Source organism: Mesocricetus auratus, unplaced genomic scaffold, assembly GCF_017639785.1.
Source record: "Mesocricetus auratus isolate SY011 unplaced genomic scaffold, BCM_Maur_2.0 Super-Scaffold_100691, whole genome shotgun sequence".
NCBI classification, from domain to species: Eukaryota; Metazoa; Chordata; class Mammalia; order Rodentia; family Cricetidae; genus Mesocricetus; species Mesocricetus auratus.
Window position 1 is genome coordinate 5393061 of NW_024429267.1, and position 20118 is coordinate 5413178.

The 20118-nt window shown below is 47.5% G+C and overlaps 1 protein-coding gene and 1 pseudogene across 3 annotated transcripts; both read left to right on the top strand.

Annotated features, from left to right (window-relative positions):
- The first annotated feature begins 78 nt into the window (after window positions 1-78).
- Window positions 79-19930, top strand: Ubap1l (ubiquitin associated protein 1 like). 3 transcript variants are annotated; one of them, XM_040739761.1, is made up of 6 exons: window positions 79-1512; window positions 8283-8522; window positions 11543-12121; window positions 14390-14599; window positions 18832-18933; window positions 19704-19930. In XM_040739761.1, exons 2-6 carry the CDS (start codon window positions 8403-8405, stop codon window positions 19836-19838), a joined length of 1146 nt encoding a protein of 381 aa, XP_040595695.1. In that variant the 5' UTR covers window positions 79-1512; window positions 8283-8402; the 3' UTR covers window positions 19839-19930. The 3 variants fall into 3 exon arrangements, with proteins under 3 accessions (XP_040595695.1, XP_040595697.1, XP_021086035.1); XM_040739763.1 differs by having other exon boundaries at window positions 11615-12121; XM_021230376.2 differs by lacking the exon at window positions 79-1512 and having other exon boundaries at window positions 7351-8522.
- Window positions 6409-7338, top strand: LOC101843325 (annotated as a pseudogene).
- Window positions 19931-20118: the final 188 nt, after the last annotated feature.

The window sequence follows — 20118 nt, forward strand, 5'->3', positions numbered from 1 at the left end:
CCTGATTTATTCTCTCTCAAATCATTTAACACATTTCATCTTGACATTGCTAAAGCATTTCACTCCAAAGTTTAAATTTAATAAACAGGTATTTGTTGCAGAAAAATGATTTTAAACACAGCCTTTGGCTGTAAAATTTGACTGTGGCTAGCAAGAAGGATCACCGTCAACTTTGGGAATGATGCGGAATTGGGAGCCCTTAGGTGTGATATACTAACGCCTTTGTCCCTTTGTGTAGTTTAATATGCATTGCTAGGTTGTGCATTCTACTGCAGACCTAGGGAATAGAGCTGCTTTATATTAGACTGCTAGGGGACGGGCTATTTTTCCCGATGTGTCTGAGTTCATGAGTTCTAAGGTCTGATACAGTCAGCCTTCCCTACCACACAGGCCTGTACACTTTTTATTTGAACACTTCCTGCCCTGAGATGAGCTGCGGGAAACAGCGGTGGAAGATGGGTTGTATGAGTTGTGCTGAGATGGCCTTGTCACTGGATGCCAGCTTTGATGAGCAGGGACTTGGGAGATTCAGCAACTGAACCAGAAAAGGAGACGTGGAACTCTGGTTGGAAAGAAGCTGCTTCTGATCTACATTCGGTGCTGGCAAGGCTCTTATAAAGGGAGCATTATTTTTGTTCAGTTTCTGTTTCCTGGTGTATCGCCTGCCTGTGAGTTGTAGCAGCAGCCACTGTTTCTTTCCAGGCTTAGAAAGAGCAGGTGAGTGCTGTACATGACTACACCCCCAACCCTTGGTCATTTCTTAGCCTTTTCATTCAACAGAATTTGAATCTATAATTCTGTTGAGCCTCCAGCCCTTTACCAATTGTTTTTTTTTATTTTTCACATATTACCTAAATTCTCCATATATTAAACATCAATGTTCAATCAAATGGAGAAATAAAATTCAAAGATAAATCAACAATTAGTTAACTTTATGATTAATCATATTCTTAGAGATATGTTTTGTTATTTTATGTGTGGGCATTAGGCCTGCATGTATGTCTTCATACTACATGCATGCGTGGTGCCACAGGCCAGAAGAGAGAGTCTGATCCCTTGGGATTGGAGTTATAGATGGTTCTGAGCCACCGTATGAGTGCTGGAAATCAAACCCTGGTCCTCTGGAAGATCAGCCAGTGCTTTTTAACCATTAGGCCATTGCTCCAATCCCAGATTAATTATATTCTGTATGAAAAAAAGAATATGCTCATGCCATAACCAGGACTTGTGAGAGGCAAACACAAGCTTTTAAGGAATTATATATAAACATAGGGAAGAGTAACAAGCCATGAGAGATTCATTGTATGTTAAATACTATACTTAGTTGGAGTACCTGAGTTCCTGCTGTCTGAGAATTTGCTGCAACAAGCCAACCAGTTTAATCACTCTAAAATCCTTTATGTTTCTATGTCCATGTGACTTTTTAAAACGCTTAGCTGGGATTACACCATCTGTTATACTGTTCATGTCTTCATATTCTGTCCACAGAGAAGCTCTCCTGGGAATTACAAGGTAAGTACAAAATGTGTCTTATTTCCAGTTTGCTTTTTTAATGATATGTTAGAAAATGCTCCTTTCTGCTGATACATGTCTCTGCTTTCCCTTGTAAGTTAACTTGAGTGACCTCTGAACTTTTGTATACATCCACACAGTAGTTCCTGATTGCCACACCCAGCTGCTACTGCTGAAGATTTTGTTTCCAAAGAGGATTCTGTTTGTCTTTGGTATAAACTTGTTTACTCATAATCTCTGAAGCAAAAACTGAGGCGTTTGAGACAGGTGGTTTTAGACTTATATAACTGCACATCTGCAGGTAGTTTCTGCTTTATTAATTCATGTGAGGTTAAGGAAGCTAGGGATTAAGCTGTGTCCTTTGGAAGATGACTTTTTGTTTTCCATCACTATAGTTTAGGTGCTAAGAGAGTAAAAAGGAGGGAACAGGATTCCTGCCTTCCTGGTGTTGAGAGAAGTAACTTTGTGAAAGCTTTCTCCATCTTACTCCGTCTAGAGTGCCCTTCACTGATTCCATAGCTGCACTGATAGAGTTCTTCATTGCCACTGTGATAGTGCTACCTGGGGAACTGCTAACCCATGTGTATTTTTATTGCCTAGATATTTCATACAAAATGCCCATGGTTGATGCTAAGAAATATCCTCTAACCCCCCAGAGAACAGAGGTTAAAAAGAAAATGGCCATTAATAACAACAATCAAAAACTGTACTTTGAGTACTCTGGAGGTTATATGAGATCACAGAGTAGGAATTGAATTCAGATACACTTATAACACATTTAAGTGAGATTACATAAACTGTGTACACTATGGGTCAGAGTCAAAGGAGGGGTATCAGGAACTGGGAATGTACTTCATTTGGCACAGTGCTGGCCTAGCATGCATGATGCCCTGGCTTCAGTCCCCTGCACCCAATAAAGCCAGATTCCACATTTAGGAGATGAAGGTGGGAAGATCAGAAACTGAAGACTATCCTTAACTGTTTAGAAATTAAAGGACATTTCTGGAGGACTCAACTGCCTCAAACAATGATTAAGAGATTACTAAAAGCTTCTGGTGGAGAAAGCTGCTCTGAGCAGATGATCTTCAGCTCTGGAAAAGAAAAAAAAAAAGGCTTTTAGTTGGTGAGAAGAGACAGAAAAACAGGCAGAACCAGGAGTAGCTGTGCAGAGATGCTGCGGGGGCCAACGGACCATGGCATATGAAGGCTACTCTGGCTGGAGTTATATGTGTCTAGTGCTAGGTGTGGTGGTGCATGCCTTCAATCCTAGCACTTTAGAGGCAGAGGCAGGCAGCTTTCTGTAAGTTCGAAGCTAGTCCGATCTACAAAGCAAGTTTTAGGACAGCTAGGGCTACACAGAGAAGGCCTGTCTCATAACACACACACACACACACACACACACACACACACACACACACACACACACACACACACGGATCAGTCTACCTGTTACAAGCCTTCAGATTTTGAATTTTTATTTAGAAAGAACCTGAGAACTATGGAAAGAGGAAGAATGGTGGCTTAATTTTGTAGTCTGCAATGATCACACGTCTGTGTGTGGAGCAATAATAGCACAGGAGAAGATAAACAGAGGTGAGCTGTTCAGTGAGGTAACACCAGCTTGGATTCTCATGTTAGCCATGGAGGTGACACAGACTCTTAAGAAACTTGGCAGAGGATCTGAGAGAAGGTGGTGAAGTGTCTGAGTGTGTGTTAGCACCTGGGCCACGTTATCTTGCCTTCAGACAGACCTCTGGCAAGGAGAATGTGTTTGAGGTAAGAAAGATAAAATTCACTTTGTGTGTGTTAAATCAGAGGAACTCTAAGCTCCTTAGGAGGTACCTTGGAAGCAGGTGTTTGAGTTTGATCCCAGAAGAGTCACGGAGAAGGTGGGAATTACTGGCAGACAATTGAAGCTCTAAGCAAGGATGAAGTCATGTAGAGTACAGTGGGGAGTCATTCCTTACTAGTCTCCCACCTAGGTCTGTCACTTGAGCAAAATCCAGTCTCCAGCCCCATGATTTGCCCAGTGGGCACACTTTCACTGGGAATTTGAGAAGTTCAAAAGTATACAGTTTGTTGAAGCCTTGTTTTCCTTGTATACCCCTCCCCCATCCCAGCCCCTATGACTTTCTCTGCCACCTCTGATTGGAGTCAGAACTTAACTCAAAATTCAAAGTCCTCAGGGCTGGAGAGATGGCTCAGTGATTAAGAGAACTGGCTGCACTTCCAGAGGACCCAGGTTTGAGTCCCAGCACCTACATGGCAGTTCACAACTGTCTAGCTCCGGTTCCAGGAGATTCACCCAAAACTCTCCTCGAGCCCTATAGAAACAAAATAAATAAATAAACATTTAAAAAATTCTAAATCCTCCCCAGCAGGACCCAAATCTATCCTGGATTTTGCTGCAAACTGCACATACCATTGACTCACTTGTGACCCCCTCACCTCACCCTGCAGATTCCTGTGTCCGCTGTCTGTCTCACGCTGCTCCTTCTCTGGCTGCCTGCTCTTTAACCTTTTTCTGCTCACAATCCATTTCCTACCCTTTGATGCCCAAGTGTTTCCTAAAGCTTTCCCAAGCCTCGCAAGGACTAGGCTGCCCCTTCCACAGACGCACGCTGATGCAGCCTCTTAAAATGTTCTAACTAGCTCTGGTTTCCACTGCGGCATTTGCTGTTCTTCAGAAAGAGACCATCAGAGTTTGCAAACTAGTAGTCAGCTCAGGACTGTGAAGAAAACAATTAGGGATGCAGATGCTAAGTGGGAGATGGGGAGGGGGGTTGTTATCTCAAGTGGGCACGGACTTACACTGGAGCCTCAATCGTATCTGGGCTTTTCTTTCTCTGTAATTCAAAATTCAGTGGCAGCTGAGCTGAAAGATAAATCTGAGGATGGTAAAACCTGCTGATCTCTCCTGAGCCTCACAGGTCCCCAGTAAAAATGAGCCGACAAGGTAGTCTTACTCCAAGGCTTGCCTGATCTTGTCCATAGGGGGCATAAGGAACCACCCACTGACATGCAGCGACATAGATTCGGGCAGGAATTGATGAGTCCTGAAGGCAGGAAGACACTGATGAGAACAGACAGGTTGGGGAGGAGATGTGAGGGAATTAAGGGCTTTGGCCACCTGCCCTCACTTGACCTGTCTGCTCCCAGATTACCCACCCAGCATCTCTACATAGCTGTTCTGTTGGGAACAGAATGACCGCACAGTGACCCCAAGCATCAGGGCTTTGTGGCATCCTGTGTGGGGCCGGAGGCATATCCTGGTCCAGGCTCCTCACTGTTACTAAACTTCCAGGCTGTGATCAGGAATTTAGTTTATGTTATAAGTAGTTGTGAGTTTGAATTCATGTGAAAAAGCTATTGTTTTTTTCAAGGCAGTGAACTCAATATTAAACCCTGTGTAAAAGACAAGTGATATGAAGATGCGTTTTTAATTCTAGAATTTTAGCCTTGGTAGATACTATGGGCCAGTCCTGATTGAGGTCCTTACCAACAGTGCATGAGTTACAGATGTTCACATCTTCAACAGCATGTCATGGCCAGGCTTTTTAATTTGAGCCATTCTTGACTGGGTATGTGTTGGATCACTGTTTTACATTATACACCCAAATAGCTAAAGAGGTTAAATAATACACCCTGTATCCATTGGCCATTTGGATATCCTCCTAATGAGAATTTAAAACTTCCTATTGTTTATAGAAGTTCATTGTATAGGCTGAATATGAGTCCCTTGTCAGGTGATATTTTGCAAATATTGTCTCCCATGCTGTGGTTGTCTTTAAACTCTGATGACTAGGACGTCTGACTTTAATCCAGTTTATCAGTAATTTCTTCATGGCTAGCCTTTTCTTTGTGTGTATCTATATACATGTGATACTGGGGATTAGCCGAGGGCTTCCTGCCTGCTATGTAAGCACTCTACCACTGAGCTCTATAGCCCCAGCCCTCTTTTTACTTTTATGTTAAGATAGAGTCTCAGAGTTGGAGAGATGGCTCAGAGGTTAAGAGCACTGACTATTCTTCCAGAGGTCCTGAGTTCAGTTCCCAGCACCCACATGGTGGCTCACAAACATCTGTAATGTGTTCTAGCACCCTCTTCTGTCATGAAATTCAGACATACATGTAGGTAGAACACTATACACAATAAATAAATAAATCTTAAAAAACAAAACACAAAATGGATGAAGGAAATGTACACTTACACTCAGCAGTAAGAACAATGACATCTTCAAAGTTGCAGCAAATGGATAGAACTAGAAAAAAAATCCTGAATGAGGTAACCCAGACCTAGAAAGACAAATATACTATGTACTCACTCATAAGTGGATACCAGACATAAAGCAAAAGATAACCAGCCTACAATCCACAACCCCAGAGAAGCTAGAATCCTCTTCCAGAAAGAGATGGAAGCAGATGCAGAGATCCACAACTAACCATTGGGCGGAGCTCCTGGAGTACAAAGTCAGGGAGGAGTGACATGACAAAGGGAGTCAAGATCATGATGGGGAAACACACAGAATCAGCTGACCTGAGTTAGTGAGAGATCACTGATTCCTGTCTGGCAACTGGGGAACCTACATAGGGCTAAACTAGGCTCCCTGAATAAGGTGATAATGGTATGGCTTGGGCAGTATATGAGGCTACTGGCAGTGAGACCAAGATCTAGCTCTAATGCACAAACTGTGGAGCCCATTCTATACGGAAAGACAACTTGCTCAGTCTATGCACAGGGGACAGGGGTGGAGAGCGTGGTCCTGCCTCACTGAGGTGATGGGACAGACATAGTTGACTTCCTAGGAGAGGCCTTACCCTCTCTGAGGAGCAGATGGGAGGTAGGGTAGTTGGGAGGTGGGAGGAGGGGGAGGAGAGGAAGGAAGGGGACCTGGGATTGGAATGTTAAAAAAAAAAAGAGACTAAGTCTCACTAGATTGCTCAGGCTAGACTTAAATTTACTTCGTAGCCCAGGTAGGCATTGAACTTGTGACCCTCCTGCCTAAGTCTTCTAAGGAGCTGGGATTACAGACCTGTGCGCCAGGACTGGCTCTGCAATATTAGTCTTTGTAAACAACTCTAAGACACTTCACATCTTCCCGGAGAGGACAGACCTCTTGGGCTCCTCCACTGCCAGTCTAAACCAGTCACCCAGTTCTCCATGACAGTGCCATGGCTACATTTATCAAGTCAGCTTTGTCAGAAACCATACCCTGCAGTCCTTACCTCCATCATGGGCTACTCGCAACACCAGAAGGCCAAAAGGACTCCTACCTGGGTGCTGGGGTCCAGAATAAGAGACGTATCCTGACTCTGAGGTATCCCATGGAACAAGGCATTGCTACCAACTGGGACAACATGGAGGTAATTAGCACCATACCTTCTACCATGAGGTACCTATGGCCCCTGAGGAGTACTCCATGCTGCTCTCTGAGGCTTCCCTGAACTCTAAGAGCAACCATAAAAAAATGACCCAGATTGTGTTCAAAACCTTTGACACCCAAGCAATTCCATGGCGCTGCAGGAAGTGCTGTCCCTGTACACCCCTGGTGGAACCACCAGCATCATGATGAACTCTGATGACAGAGTCACCTACACAGCGCCCATCTATGCTCTTGCCCACACCATCCTGCATCTGAACCTGGCTGGTTGGGACCTGATAGGTTACCTCCTGAAAATCTTGACTGAGCCTGGCTACAGTTTCCCTGTTATAGCCAAGGGGGAAATTGTAATGGCATCAAGGAGAAGCTATGCTATGTTATTCTAGACTTGGAGCAAGAGATGGACACTGCTGCATCCTCCGCCCTGGAGAAGAGCTACTAGCTGCCCTACCACCGGGCCATCACTATTGGCAAAGGGCAGTTCCATTGCCTGGAGGCATTCTTCCAGCCTTTCTTCCTCTGTGTGACATCTACAAAGCTACTGTCATTTCCATCATGAAGTGTAATGTCAACATCTGTAAAGACCTCCATGCCCACCAGTGCTGTTGTGACTTAAGGTTTTTTGTTTTGTTTTGTGTGGGCTTTGTTTTTGTTTTGTTTGGGAGTTTGATTTTGTTGCTCTGGGGATCGAGTCCAGAGCTTCACGAAGAACAGGCAAACACTCTTACACTGGGCTCTATCCCTAGCTCCATGTTTCTTAAAAAATAATAGAAAAGGGGTTGGGGATGTAGCTCAGAGGTAGAGTGCTTGCCTAGCAGATGCAAAGCTCTGGGCTTGGGTCTCCCTCCTTTTCCGAAAATAACAACAACAACAACAATAATAATAAATAATATAGCAGCTCAGCCAGAGCTCAGTGGTAAGAACACTTCCTACTTTGAAGAGGACCAGAGTTCAGTCCCTAGCACTCACATCAGGTAGCTTATGGTCAAACCACTTGTAACTCCAGCTCCAGGGCATCCTGAATCTATGGAGATGTGCAGTCATATAATTTTCCGCTTTATTTTGTTATTCTTTATTTATTTATTGTGTATATGAGATATATACCATAGCGTGTGTGGAGGTCAGAGGACAACTTGCAGGAGAATGGCACAGGTTTGAATTACCAAACCAGGAAAACAATTGAAAAAAAACCCTATAATATTTTAAGTAAGTTTATAGTTTAGTATTGGGTTCTATTCATAGCTATCTTGGGGTACATGCAGCCTGTGGGCACAGCTGGAACATGCCTGGTAATGCATGACTTCGACATGAAAATAGTCTATTTGGATACTCTGGGTTTTACTTATTTCTTCCCTGTACAGCACTGGCCCCTTTTCCTTTTCCTTCCAGCTGTGGGGCCTCCACGCAGGAGAGTGTGGCCTGAGCCTGGTTCTGAGGACTCCACACCCTCTCCCTGCCACCACACCACGTGCTCAGTTCTTCTGAGACAGCTTCGCCATCTCTGGCAGAATGAATGCCCTTGATGGTGTCCCCTTCAAGGTGCCCAAGGGCTTTGTGATGGACACAGAGCCCCATCCTGCTCCAGAGCTCAGTGTCCGGGACTGTAGAGAGCTTCTGCTGGGCTCGATGGTAAGTGAGTCTCTGATGGTCTAGCTCTGTCCTCAGATCTGACCTCTAAGGAGTCTGGGAGTCTGAAAATAAGCCAGAAGGTTCCGTGGAGAAGTCTGGTGTCTGGGTGATGAAGTTACTTCCTAGGTGAGCTGAGAGCCTGCTTGCTTGTGTGAGCTGCTTGTGTCACTTGTTTGTCATGCCAGTGTGCTCCACTTCATCCTCTGTCCCACGTCAGCTGTTAGAATCACTCTTGGGGATCAGACTCCATTTCCAGAATCCTCTGGTGAAAAAGCACAAGCAGCTAGCCAGGCACGCCTTTAATTCCAGCCCCTGGGAGGCAGAGACAGGCAGAGCTCTGTGAGTTCAGAGCCAGCCTGGTCTATAGAGCTAATTCCAGGACAGCCGGGGCTTCATAGAGAAACTATGTCTCAAAGAAAAAAAAATGAAAGAAAGAAAAAGAAAAGTGCACTCACTCTGTGGGCACATTAGGGGGATAGTACACAGACCAGCACATTGCCTGGGGCCTGAAAGGACCTCAAGCCTCTCCCTCCTGTCCTGCAGTGGTTGCCACCCATAGCCTCAGGATATAAATAATTAACTGTCTTTCTTTTTTTAGTTTTTTGAGGCAGGGTTTCTCTGTATTGCTTGGAGGTTGTCCTGGAACTCACTCTGTAGACCAGGCTGGCCTAGAACTCACAGAGATCTGCCTGCCTCTGCCTTCTGAGTGCTGGAATTAAAAGCACGAGCCACCAACACCCAGCTTAACTTTCTACAGAATCAAGTTTACTTGAAGACTTTAGGGGAAAGATATGTTGCATTTATATGTATATTAAAACATGGGCTACAGCTGTAGGTAGCTTGGGGAAGGAGCTGCCTATACCTTTGCATAGATATATCATAAGGTAGACACAGATCCATATAACTTGAAAATTAAATTGCTGAGAACTTTGAAGCTGGTCTGGGGCTCCCATGTGTGGTAGCACAAGCCATATAATTCAAGCACCTGAAAGGCTAAGGCAGGAAGACCCTGAGTTCCAAGGCTACACAGTGAGCAGTGTCAAATCCCAGTCAGCTCTTACTCACTCTGCGCATGAGAAGCCTGAGGTGCAGACATCAAAGACGACTTATTCAGTAACTGCCCGAGCAAGCCTGATACCTAGTCCTCGTCTTCAGATCATTTCACATCAGCTAAAAGTAGGACCTAACACATGAGAGAGAAGGTAAAAAAAAAAAGTCAAGGTTTGTAGGGGGAAATAATTTAAAAACCACAGGAGGGAGAGGGGAAGTAGGGGATTCAGAGCAGAGAGCACAGAGCACAGTGTAGGAAGGAGAGGGGGCATGGAGGACCTGGGGGAATGTGGAGAGGTTCCAGTGGCCTCTGGAGCACACAGCATGGCGCCGGTCCTGCTCTTTGTACACAGATCTGACTGTCCCTGCACCCTGCACTGTGGCCTTTTTCTGACACAGGCCTGTGTCACTGAGGTGAGGAACTTGACTGCCTGTCTTGCATAGAAGACAACTAGGCAGAAGTCCTTATGTGTGCATATACCAAAGTAACCAACCATTTTTTCTTTTCTTTTTTTTTACTCAAACGTGTATTTCTTGTTTTCATTTCAATGTATTATAAGATATTCTTTTTTGTTTTTCAAGACAAGGTTTCCCTGTGTATCTTTGGCTATCCCAGAATTCACTCAGTAGACCAGACTGGCCTTGAACTCACAGAGATCTGTCTGCCTCTGCTCCCACTGCTAGGACTAATGGTGTGTGCTACCATTGCCCAGCTCTGGTCTGCTTTTAAGTGACCTGACATGCAGTGGAGGAAATTCTGTAGTCAGAAAGACAGAAACACAGCTCAGCCACTCATCACCAACCTGCTCTCAACAAGGAACAACAGTGAAGATTAGGCTGTTGCTTGTTCTGAGCTTGGGAACAATCTTGGGTATCAGAAAAGGGGGTGAGCACAGGTGTTACTGCTGTCTGAGGAAGTTTCTCTGATGAACCCACTTCTTAGGAGACAGCTCTGTGGCCGGTGTCCAGGCCCAGGTGAAAGCTGCTTTGCCAAGAACACACTCATTTTGAAACAAGATTTCCTGTAGTCCAGGATGGTCTTAAATTCACTATATAGTTTAGAGGGACCTGAGCTTCCTGTTTTCCTGCCTCGGCCTCTCAAGTGCTGAGCTCATGGGTGTGCCGGGATTGGAACCCCGAGATTTGTGGGTGCTAGGCAAGCTCTCTGCCCACTGAACTAAGGCCCCAGTGTTATGATAAAGCATGTGGGGGACCTTGGAGGTTTCCATGTTGAGTGAGGTTGACCTAGAAGGGGGAAAAACATGTCAGTCAGACAGAGCTTAGTGAGACGTTTTATTAGAAAGGGGAGGGAAGGAAAGAGAAAAGAGGTAAACACACACACACACAGAGACACAGAGACAGAGAGAGAGAGAGAGAGAGAGAGAGAGAGAGAGAGAGAGAGAGAGAGAGAGAGAGAGAGAGAGAGAGAGAGAGAGAGATATGACAGAAGAGGAGAGGGAGATAGGAAAAGTCCTGCCAGCCCCAAGGAAACAGCGGGAAAGAGAAGAGAGGAAGGAGAGCAGGTCCTTTGTACCTGGGCTGACCAGGGTACTGCCTGAGTGCATTCTGCCAGGTGACAGAGGCAGGCCAGCATAATGCCTGAATCCTTACACCCAGATCACAAAAGCTGTTTCTACTGGAGTGTCTTGAGGTAGCTGTTGTTCAGTGACACACTGATGGCGAAGGGTTTTAAATGTTGGAGTTTTACCGCGGTTACTCTATTAACACATTATTGACTTGTCCTTCATGTCAGGGTTTGCCATTGAACTGTTATGATGTTTGTGGGCCCCAGAAACACCTGGAAAGGAAGATGGGAGTGGGCTATGAGGATACCCAGAGTTTAGAGCCAGGAGCTTTCCTGGCAAATTTGACTGAACAGGGTCCCCAAGGCAGCACTGAGGGCTCTGTCTCCACAGCCCTGGCTTGCTGCAGTGGCACAGTTGAGCCCCACATCACCCGTCTCTCTGCAGTATGACTTCAGCCTGGAAAGGAAGGCTCTCTTCTGCGTGGAAGCACTCATCAGAGGCCCTTCTCCCCACCAGTGCAATGGCCTGGGGATTGCATCGGCTCCTCCAGCCTGGTTCTTACTGGCCAGTCCAAAATACAGTCTGGAGCCTGCATCTGCTGAAGTCCGAGGCCCAGTTGCTGAACTACAAGAACCTCCCGAGGAGGAAGAAGGGGAGGAAGAAGAGGAAACAGAGAAGAAGAGAGACGAGGAAGATGCCTCCTCCGCCGGCGAGGAGGAGATGGAGTCCAGCAGCCCTCAGCCCAGCTCCCCTGCAGGTCATCGCCGCTGCTCCCTGGACGTGCTGAGAAACATGAGGTCTGAGCTGTCTGGTGCCCGGCGACGGTTCTCAGAGAGCAGACTAGCCACGTGTCCTCGAGCCCTTCTGCATCGCTTCCGAGGCCACCGCACTTTGAGTCTGAGTACCACCCTGGCACCAGCCCTTGGTCCAGCACCGCAGCCCCCCAGCGTCCCTGAGCTGCCCCCACGACCCTCCACTGCCGGGGCCATACCTCCACTGCGGAGCCACAAACCCACCGTCGCTGTAAGAACTTTGTGTTCTCCTCCAAAGCCACAGGTTCTAAGCTAAGGCCTTCCAAGTTGAGGGTCCCCAGCCTAGGTTCCTTCCTCCCTGCACTACTCTCTACCCATCGGCTCCCACCTGGCCCTGTGGTCCTGTCTTTCCTGTGGCCTAGTACATTCTGCTTGGAGGCTTTCCCCTCTCTCGAGTTCCCACATAGGCATATGTCCCACCAATCAGTTTCTAGTCCCATCCTTCTCTTGCAGTAGAATATGAATTCTTTTAGGGGTGGGATGGGGTAATACTCATTTCGTTTCCCGACCACCTAGCAAAGGACCCTACCTACAGGGGGAGCTCAATGAAAACCTGCCTCAGACTCAGCTCTGGAGCTTCACACGGAGCGGGCTGCTGAAGTTGGTAGTTCAAGCAAAAAATATTCAGGGAAGAGTTGCTTCCCACCAGATACCCACAGGGCAAGACAGTTGGTCAAGAGGATGTCGGGAGAGGCCCGGACTGGGGTGTAGGGTCAGCTGGCCAGACCAGGGTGGAGGGAGTGCACAGAGAGATCCGAGGGCAGAAGTGAGCCTGGAGTCCAGAGAAACTTAGCTCCGGGCAGCCCACGTGTGCCAAATATAGTATTTATATCTTTTTCTTAAGAAATGAGTAAATTGCAGAGTCCACAAGTCCTAGGTCCAGGGAAGGTTGAGGTAGACCCAGATTGGTAGCAGAATATGGTGCTTGGACACAGTGTTCTGGCTCCAAGTCAGACACTAGGATACTACAGAATAAGGCCAAGAAGAAATTGAATCCAAAAGACAGAGTCAGCAGTCTGGCTGGGTTGCTGGACCACTCTATGCCACCCTCTCTACTTATAAAGTGGATGGGTCAGCATTGCAGGAGGGGCTTCCAGGGCTGGACAGACTCTAGATGTTGAAGTCAGAAAGATTCAAGACCAATTTAAGTAGCAGAGCATGGTGACACACGATTGTGATCTCAACAGCGCAGGAGACAACAGGATTGCCAGCGTGAGACTAACCGTGGCTTACATGGCTACTTTAAGGCTACTCTGTGCTACATAGTCATAAAACAAGCCTAAAAAACAAGTCTAAAAAAATCAACTTGAGCAACAACCCTAGTTGAGGGACTGCTGGGGCAGGAATATGAGGTATAGGGAAACTGAGGTAGACAGTAACTAAGACTCTTCTTCAAAGACAAGAGTAATGCTATGGCTTGAATCTGGGTGGTCCTCTATTTAGGGTAAAAGGAGGAGTCATAACAGAGAACCCTGAGATAGTGGTGACAGCCGGGCAACTCATATGTCCCCCATATGCACCAAGACCCAGGAGCAAGGCAGCAGCTGGAGTTCCCTCGGGGGTGGGGAAAGGTCTGATGGTGTACCACCAATGCCTTGCTAGTTTGATTTCTAGCTGGGAAGTCCTTCCTCATGATGCCAGCCAAACTCTAGGAGGGCGTGGCTGGGAAGATGTTCCCTTACACTAAATTGTAGGGTACAACATCCTCAGGGCAGGGTTCATATCTCAAATGTGTACTGTGTATCAGGTCACTGACTTCTCTGTCCCTGGATTTCAATCTGTGATTCAAAATAATAGGATGATATGTTCTCTCTCTGTGAGACAGAATCTCATGTAGCCAGGTTGACCCCAAACTTGCTATGTAATGGTAGCTAAGGACAACCTTGAATTTTTTATCCTCTTGCATCTGGAATTACAGGCACATACCATCATGCTCTGTATGTGAGACACTAAGGACTGAGCCCAGAACCTTGTACATTCCCGACAGGCATGCTACCAACTGACCTATACCGTGTCTGTCTGTCTTTTGTTATTTCTTCCTGACTTGACCTTGTACTATGATGCCCAGGCTCACCTTGTATTCCTGGAGTCAAGCAATCCTCCTGCCTCAGCTCCCAAATAGCTATGATTACAGGCATTTACCACTACACTTGGGCTACCTATCACATTTCATTTGCAGTGTTGTAAGTGCTAAGTGAAACACTAACCTTTGCTGACAGCTTCTGCATGCCAGGCCCTTTGCTAATTAATCACTTTGCTCATGCTCTGACTTATGCCTCCTAACAGCTTGATGACATAGTTCTAAGATGGCCTCTGTTGACATCTTGGCAAAGTGAATAGAAAATGAGTTGAGCACTGCCAGACCTACATCTCTCCACAATGTGTATAAAGTGGGACACAAAGCCACCTCTTAAGGTGTCCAGCCCAGGTGACTGTGACCTCCTTTGGTTACTGACATGTCATCTTGTCTATGTTTCAGTCTCTCAGCCCATACACCTGCTTGCCACCTCTGAGTGGGACACCCCAGCCCCTCGGTTCCTATAGATTACATCCTGATTCAGCAACTGACCTGCTATCTGCCCTGACCAAAGAGGAGCAAGACCTCATCGGACCAGTGGTTGCTTTGGGCTATCCCCTGGGAAGGGCCATTGTGGCTCTGCAGAAGACAGGAAGGCAGAGCCTGAGCCAGGTGAGTGGGCCCAGGGCTGAGGGGCTGCCACGCTGGGGTTAGATGAGGTCATCTGACTTTTTATCTTTAACTTGAAGAGGTTTTGTCCCCCTGTCCTGTCTCCTCTCTTGAAGTGCTGGGGATCAATGGGCCTTGTACATAGTAGGCAACATCTCTACCATTAGTCTAGAGCCCCAGCCCTTGCTTCCATCTCTTTAAAGGAAGAACCTCAACTTGGCACAAATTACCAAGTTTGAGATTGAATTTTTAGGCCTTACTGCTGTCCCCTCCACAGGACTCCAGCAGGAATCCCTGTGGCCATGTGGGGTATCTCCATATTTAAACCCCTATCCTGTCCATGCCCCAAATACAGGAAGCCAGGGCTTTAGGCAATCAGGAGCCTTTCTAGAACTGTTCAATATGGCAGTCTCTACTGAGAGATATCTGTATGTGTGTATTTGCTCATGTATGTGTATGAAAATATGTGTGAAGGCCATAGGTCAGCCTCATGTGTCTTCCACAGATCCTGTCACATCTGTTTAGACAATCTCTTACTTCTAAGTGCTATTTGCTGTTTCAGCTAGGGTGGGTGCCTCAGTCCAGTGACTGATGATACTTGCCAACTAGGCCACATTTCTTCAGAAAACTAGCCCAGTTGGTTCTAGTTGGTTCCAAGAGGATAAGAGCAAATGCTTCCAGGTCACCTGAGCCCAGCCTTCACTCCCACCACTTCTGTTGGTCAAAGCATGTCCTAGACAAGCCCCATCTAAAGGGTGGAGACATAGACTCTACTCTTGATTGGAGTGACTACTCCAAAGAAATCCTATCCATTGTCAACCTACCAAAAGGAGTTTCCAGTGCTCGTGAAAGGTTTCATGGGAGTTCCACACACTGAGGCTAGAAGCGCTCGGACTCTGAGATAAGAAGAGCTGCCATGACAGGGACAAGGTCTTTGGGAGATGCTACCTAAACAGTCCAGCTGTGGCAGGTATGAGAAGCAGGCTCCTGGGACTTAAAATAAGAAAGGAAATTGGGGGCCAGTTGAGGGTGTGTTGAAGCCTAGATCAAAATATTGGTAAATGACCCAAGAAACAAAAGGGACATATGGAAGGAGTGTGAGCAGGAAGGGGAGTGTACTGAAGCCACGCCTTCACCCACACCCCTCCCCATGTGCTGTCCCTGCTTTGCACCATCTCCCAAACATCAAGACTCTCTGTGATTGGAAAGCTGGCTCTGTGCCATTGGTACTTCCTCATCTCCTTCAGGATCACCCCCCCCAAAGACATCTTATTAAGTCCCTTTGGCCTAGATAAATGACAGATGACTCAGGAGAGAGGACATTGGATTACGGAGTTAAGGCAATATGTAAATATTTTTTTAAAGTTTTTTCTGGTTAATTTTTTTTAGTTAAAATCATCTGAAGAGGGCTGGAGAGATGGCTCAGAGGTTAAGAGCACTGGCTGCTCTTCCAGAGGTTCTGAGTTCAATTCCCAGCAACCACATGGTGGCTCACAACCATCTGAAATGAGATCTGGTACCCTCTTCTGGCCTGCAGACATACATGGAGGCAGGATGTTGTATTCATAATAAGTAAATAAATCTTAAAAATAAAATCATCTGGAGAGCCTGGTATGGTGGCACATGCCTTTAATCCCAGTAAGGCAGGTAGATCTCTGAGTTTGAGCTTAGCAAGGTCTACAGAGTGAATTCCAGGATAGTCAGGACTACACAGAGAAACCCTGGCTCAAAAAACAAATAAACAACAGCAAAAATCACCTGGCAAGCTGCAAGCTTGTCCCAAAGTCCAGGCTCTGTCCCAAACCAGTTATATGAGACCCTCTGCGGTGAGACCCCATTAGAAGCTTTCAAAGCTCCCAGAACAGTTGCAACAAGCACTGAGGCTGAGAGCATTGCTGTACAGGAGCATCCACCGTCTGCCCTGTCCACTCTCCCTTTCTCTGGAGGACAGTTTCTCCCAAGTCCCTGTCCACTGTCATGTCAGCTCAGAGCCCACCCTCCCTCCCCCCACAGCCCACTTCAACTGATCAGTGTGACTAAGAGGCCTTGAAAGGTCAGATAATATGGACCCTCGTTCTGGGACTCTGGCAACCATCATCTCTGCCAGGGCCTCCATGTCCTTATCTGTGGAAAGGGTTGGAGTGAAAGACTTTCTAAATGTGCTCAGAGTTAGGTCTACGTGTCCTGTAGTTCCTCCCTGGGAAGCACTGGACTCTGGGCTCCTGCAGCCGTAGGCCTCCAGCTTCAGGCAGCCTGCTCTTAGCTGCTTCTTGCTGAAGCTTCTGGGCTGGGACAAACAGACCAGAGCTCCAAGAGTTTGGAAACCACAGGGCTAGACTGTGTGATCTGTGCTCTCAGCGGCTCTGAAGGTCAGCAGAAATTTGACCTAATCCTTCCCAGCTACACACGTGGTGCTCACGGCCTAGAGCTTTTATCTGGCACCTGTCCCCTATAAACCCTGCTTTGATTTGCCCAGCACTGGCATAGTCCCCCAAGTCTGGTTTATCTCTTCTGCTAAGCTGTGAGTTCCTTGAAGGCGGTTCTTAAATGGTTTTATGAACATGACGTGTTTATTGTGCTACTTTGCTTCCCCTGCTAGAGTTGGGGATGCAGTGGTGACAGACTAACCTTCCACTGTGTGCCAAACACGAGTGGACACAAATATAAAGTGCACTGCACTGGGTGGGTGGGGCCTAAGAGCCCCAAGGATGGCCCAATAAAGACGGACTCTGCAGAGAGGCCTCCTGGGAGGAGAATGAGGCTGGTCTTGGATGGGGGAGCTGCATGGAGGCCTAGAGAAAAGGAGGAAGCTGAGGCTGTGGGCAGGATGGGGTATTGTGAAAAGGCAGCACATTTGTTCTGGAGACAGGGTTTCATGTGACTGGTCTGGCCTCAAACTCACTATGTAGCTGAATGAGATCTTTAACTTACAAGTGTGTGCATGTTCATGAGTGTGTGGGTGCGTGTGGTATATGTGAGCAGGGGCAGACACTCGTGAATGCATGAGCGAGCAGATAAAATATCCTGGTTTGCCACTCTCCGCCTTATTCCCTTGAGACAAGATCTCTCATTGAACCACAGCTAGGCTGGCAGGCAACAAGTCCCAGGCATTCTGCTTCTGCGTCCCACGGTGCTGAGGTGACAAAGCATCTGGTATGTGGTAGTGTCCGAATTTTGTATGGATGCTGGGCACTTGAACTCAGGTCCTCACATTTATGAAGCAGGTGCTCTTACCCCCTGAGCTATCTCCTTAGCCTTGACCTTGAGGTTCTGATCCTCCTGTCTTCACCTCCCAGGGCACCATCGTGCCCAGTTTTTTGGTTCTGGGGATGGAACCTCATACATGCTAGGCAAGCACTCTACCAACTTAGCTACCTTAAGGCATCACTTATTTTGGTTTTGGTTGCTGTTAGTTTTTTGAAACAGGTCTTTCTTTTTTAAGATTTATTTATTTATTATGTATACAGTGTTCTGCCCAGGTGGTTGTGAGACACCATGTGGTTTCTGGGAACTGAACTCAGGACCTCTGGAAGAACAGCCAGTACCCTTAACCTCTGAGCCATCTCTCCAGCTGGAGACAGGTCTTCTGTGTTACTGGTTAGCCTCGAGGTCACTGTGTAGCCAGGCCAGCCTTGATCTAATGATCTAATGGTCCTAATGAAGGCAAAACAAGTCTCTGATGACATAATGCGTGTGTGTGTGTGTGTGTGTGTGTGTGTGTGTGTGTGTGTGTGTGATTAGAACAAGTTTTCAGCCCCTGGAGAACTTCCTCCTGCCACTTTCCCTCCCCCAGCTCTGGTGTAGACCGCTTCCTGGTGGGCGCTCTACTCATCCTAGGTGACAGGTGTGTCTGGGGAGGGGTGCATAGAGATGGGTGGCTGAGGAGGTTCCTTTTACATTTGGGTGTTCCTCTGAGAAGGATGGGTTGTCATGGGAGTACATGTGGTGGCTATGGTGGGGTTGACTTACTTGTTTAGAGCTTGTCCTGTACCCCACTTAGGCTCTATGAACATTTCAGCAGCCCTTTTCTTGGATTCTATCCCTCAACCTGGGGCATTTATTGAGGACCTGTTGTCACTCATCTGCTGGTTCTCACAGGAAGCCTCTTCTATTGGCTCCCGTTTCCTGTGATGGGCCGTCCAGCTGCATGGTCTTGGGGAGGTCCTGGGGTGACTCCCTAGCATGTCCCTGCCCCTCCTTTTACCATCCTTCCCCATCTGCCCTCTTTGGCCCAGTTTCTCGGCTACCTCAGTGCCTGTGAGAGGCTGCTGCGGCAGGGCTACGATGAGGCCCTGGTGGACGAGGCCATGGAGATGTTCCAGTTCTCCGAGCACCAGGTCAGCTGGGCCCAGGGAGGGGAAGCATGAGGTGCAGGGGTGCAATGACCGCAGAGCCGCCTGTGGGCTGATCAGGAGAGAACTGGACTGCTCATATTGGGGAGGGAGTTCTGACCTAGCCAGTGGAGTACAGCCAAAGGTGGGAGACAGAGAATGAAGAGGCTGAGAGGGCAACTGGAGGTGGTGGTGCGGGGGCTTTTCTATAGGTGACCGAGTCAACACACCACATATTATTGAGTGCCTTACAGTTTTGAGATTGGAGCCCACTGGAGATGCTTGAACTCAGGGAGTTTGTGCCCTTACAGCATCCACAGAGCTGCAGGCCCTATGGAAAGAAACAAATGCCCATGATAGTACCCGCCTCAGTAACGGGGCAGCAATTCACAGGAGCAGAGAAGAAAACACAGGGGGAGTCTTCAGCAAAGGCAGAGCAGAGTAAAACCCAGCAGTACCAGCACACAGGCAGCACCCCTGGTTCAGCCTCTGTGGCCTCCCAGACCTGCTGTGCAGTCCTCACAGCACTAAAGCCAATCACAGGGAATCAGAGTGAGCCAGATCATGGAGCCTCAGCAAGACTGGGGGCCTTTGTTCCTTGGTAGAGGAAGAAAGTGTGGAGCTTGTGTCCCCAGAGGAAGAGGAAAATGACAGGCATAGCCCAGGGACAGGCTTCCCTGGTGAAGGGTTTGAAGTACAGTGGGCACTAGGGAGGGGGATGCCCAGGACTGAGGCAGCCTTGCAGTAATGGAGTACCGTGTCTCCCTCCTCTTCAGGCAGGGGAGTTCCTGCGTCTCTGGCAGCAGTTCAGTGACATGGGCTTCCAGCAAGACCGGATCAAGGAGGTGCTGTTAGTCCATGGCAATCGGCGTGAACAAGCCCTGGAGGAGCTGGTCACCTGTGCCCAATGACAAGCCAGGACACTCTGTGATGCATGGATGACCAGTGAAGTGCCAGACCCACCACTCATCCTAACTGCATTATTAAAACCTAATAAGACAAACCAGGTGGTGGTGGTGGTGGTGGCCCACATCTTTAATCCCAGCCTTCTAGAGTCGGAGACCCACAGATCTCTGTGAGTTCAAGGCCAGCCTGCTCTACAAAGCTAGCTTCAGGACAGCCAAGGCTGTTACACTCTGTGTTAGTTAGGGTTTCTATTGTGATAAAGAGACACCATGACCACCTCAACTC

Bases quoted from the DNA above. Each gene is read 5' to 3' on its own strand.
- Ubap1l (XM_040739761.1), top strand. From the start codon at position 8,403: ATGAATGCCCTTGATGGTGTCCCCTTCAAGGTGCCCAAGGGCTTTGTG. The intron at 12,122-14,389 runs GTAAGAACTTTG...TCTATGTTTCAG, and splicing joins GCCACAAACCCACCGTCGCT to TCTCTCAGCCCATACACCTG. The intron at 14,600-18,831 runs GTGAGTGGGCCC...TCTTTGGCCCAG, and splicing joins GAAGGCAGAGCCTGAGCCAG to TTTCTCGGCTACCTCAGTGC.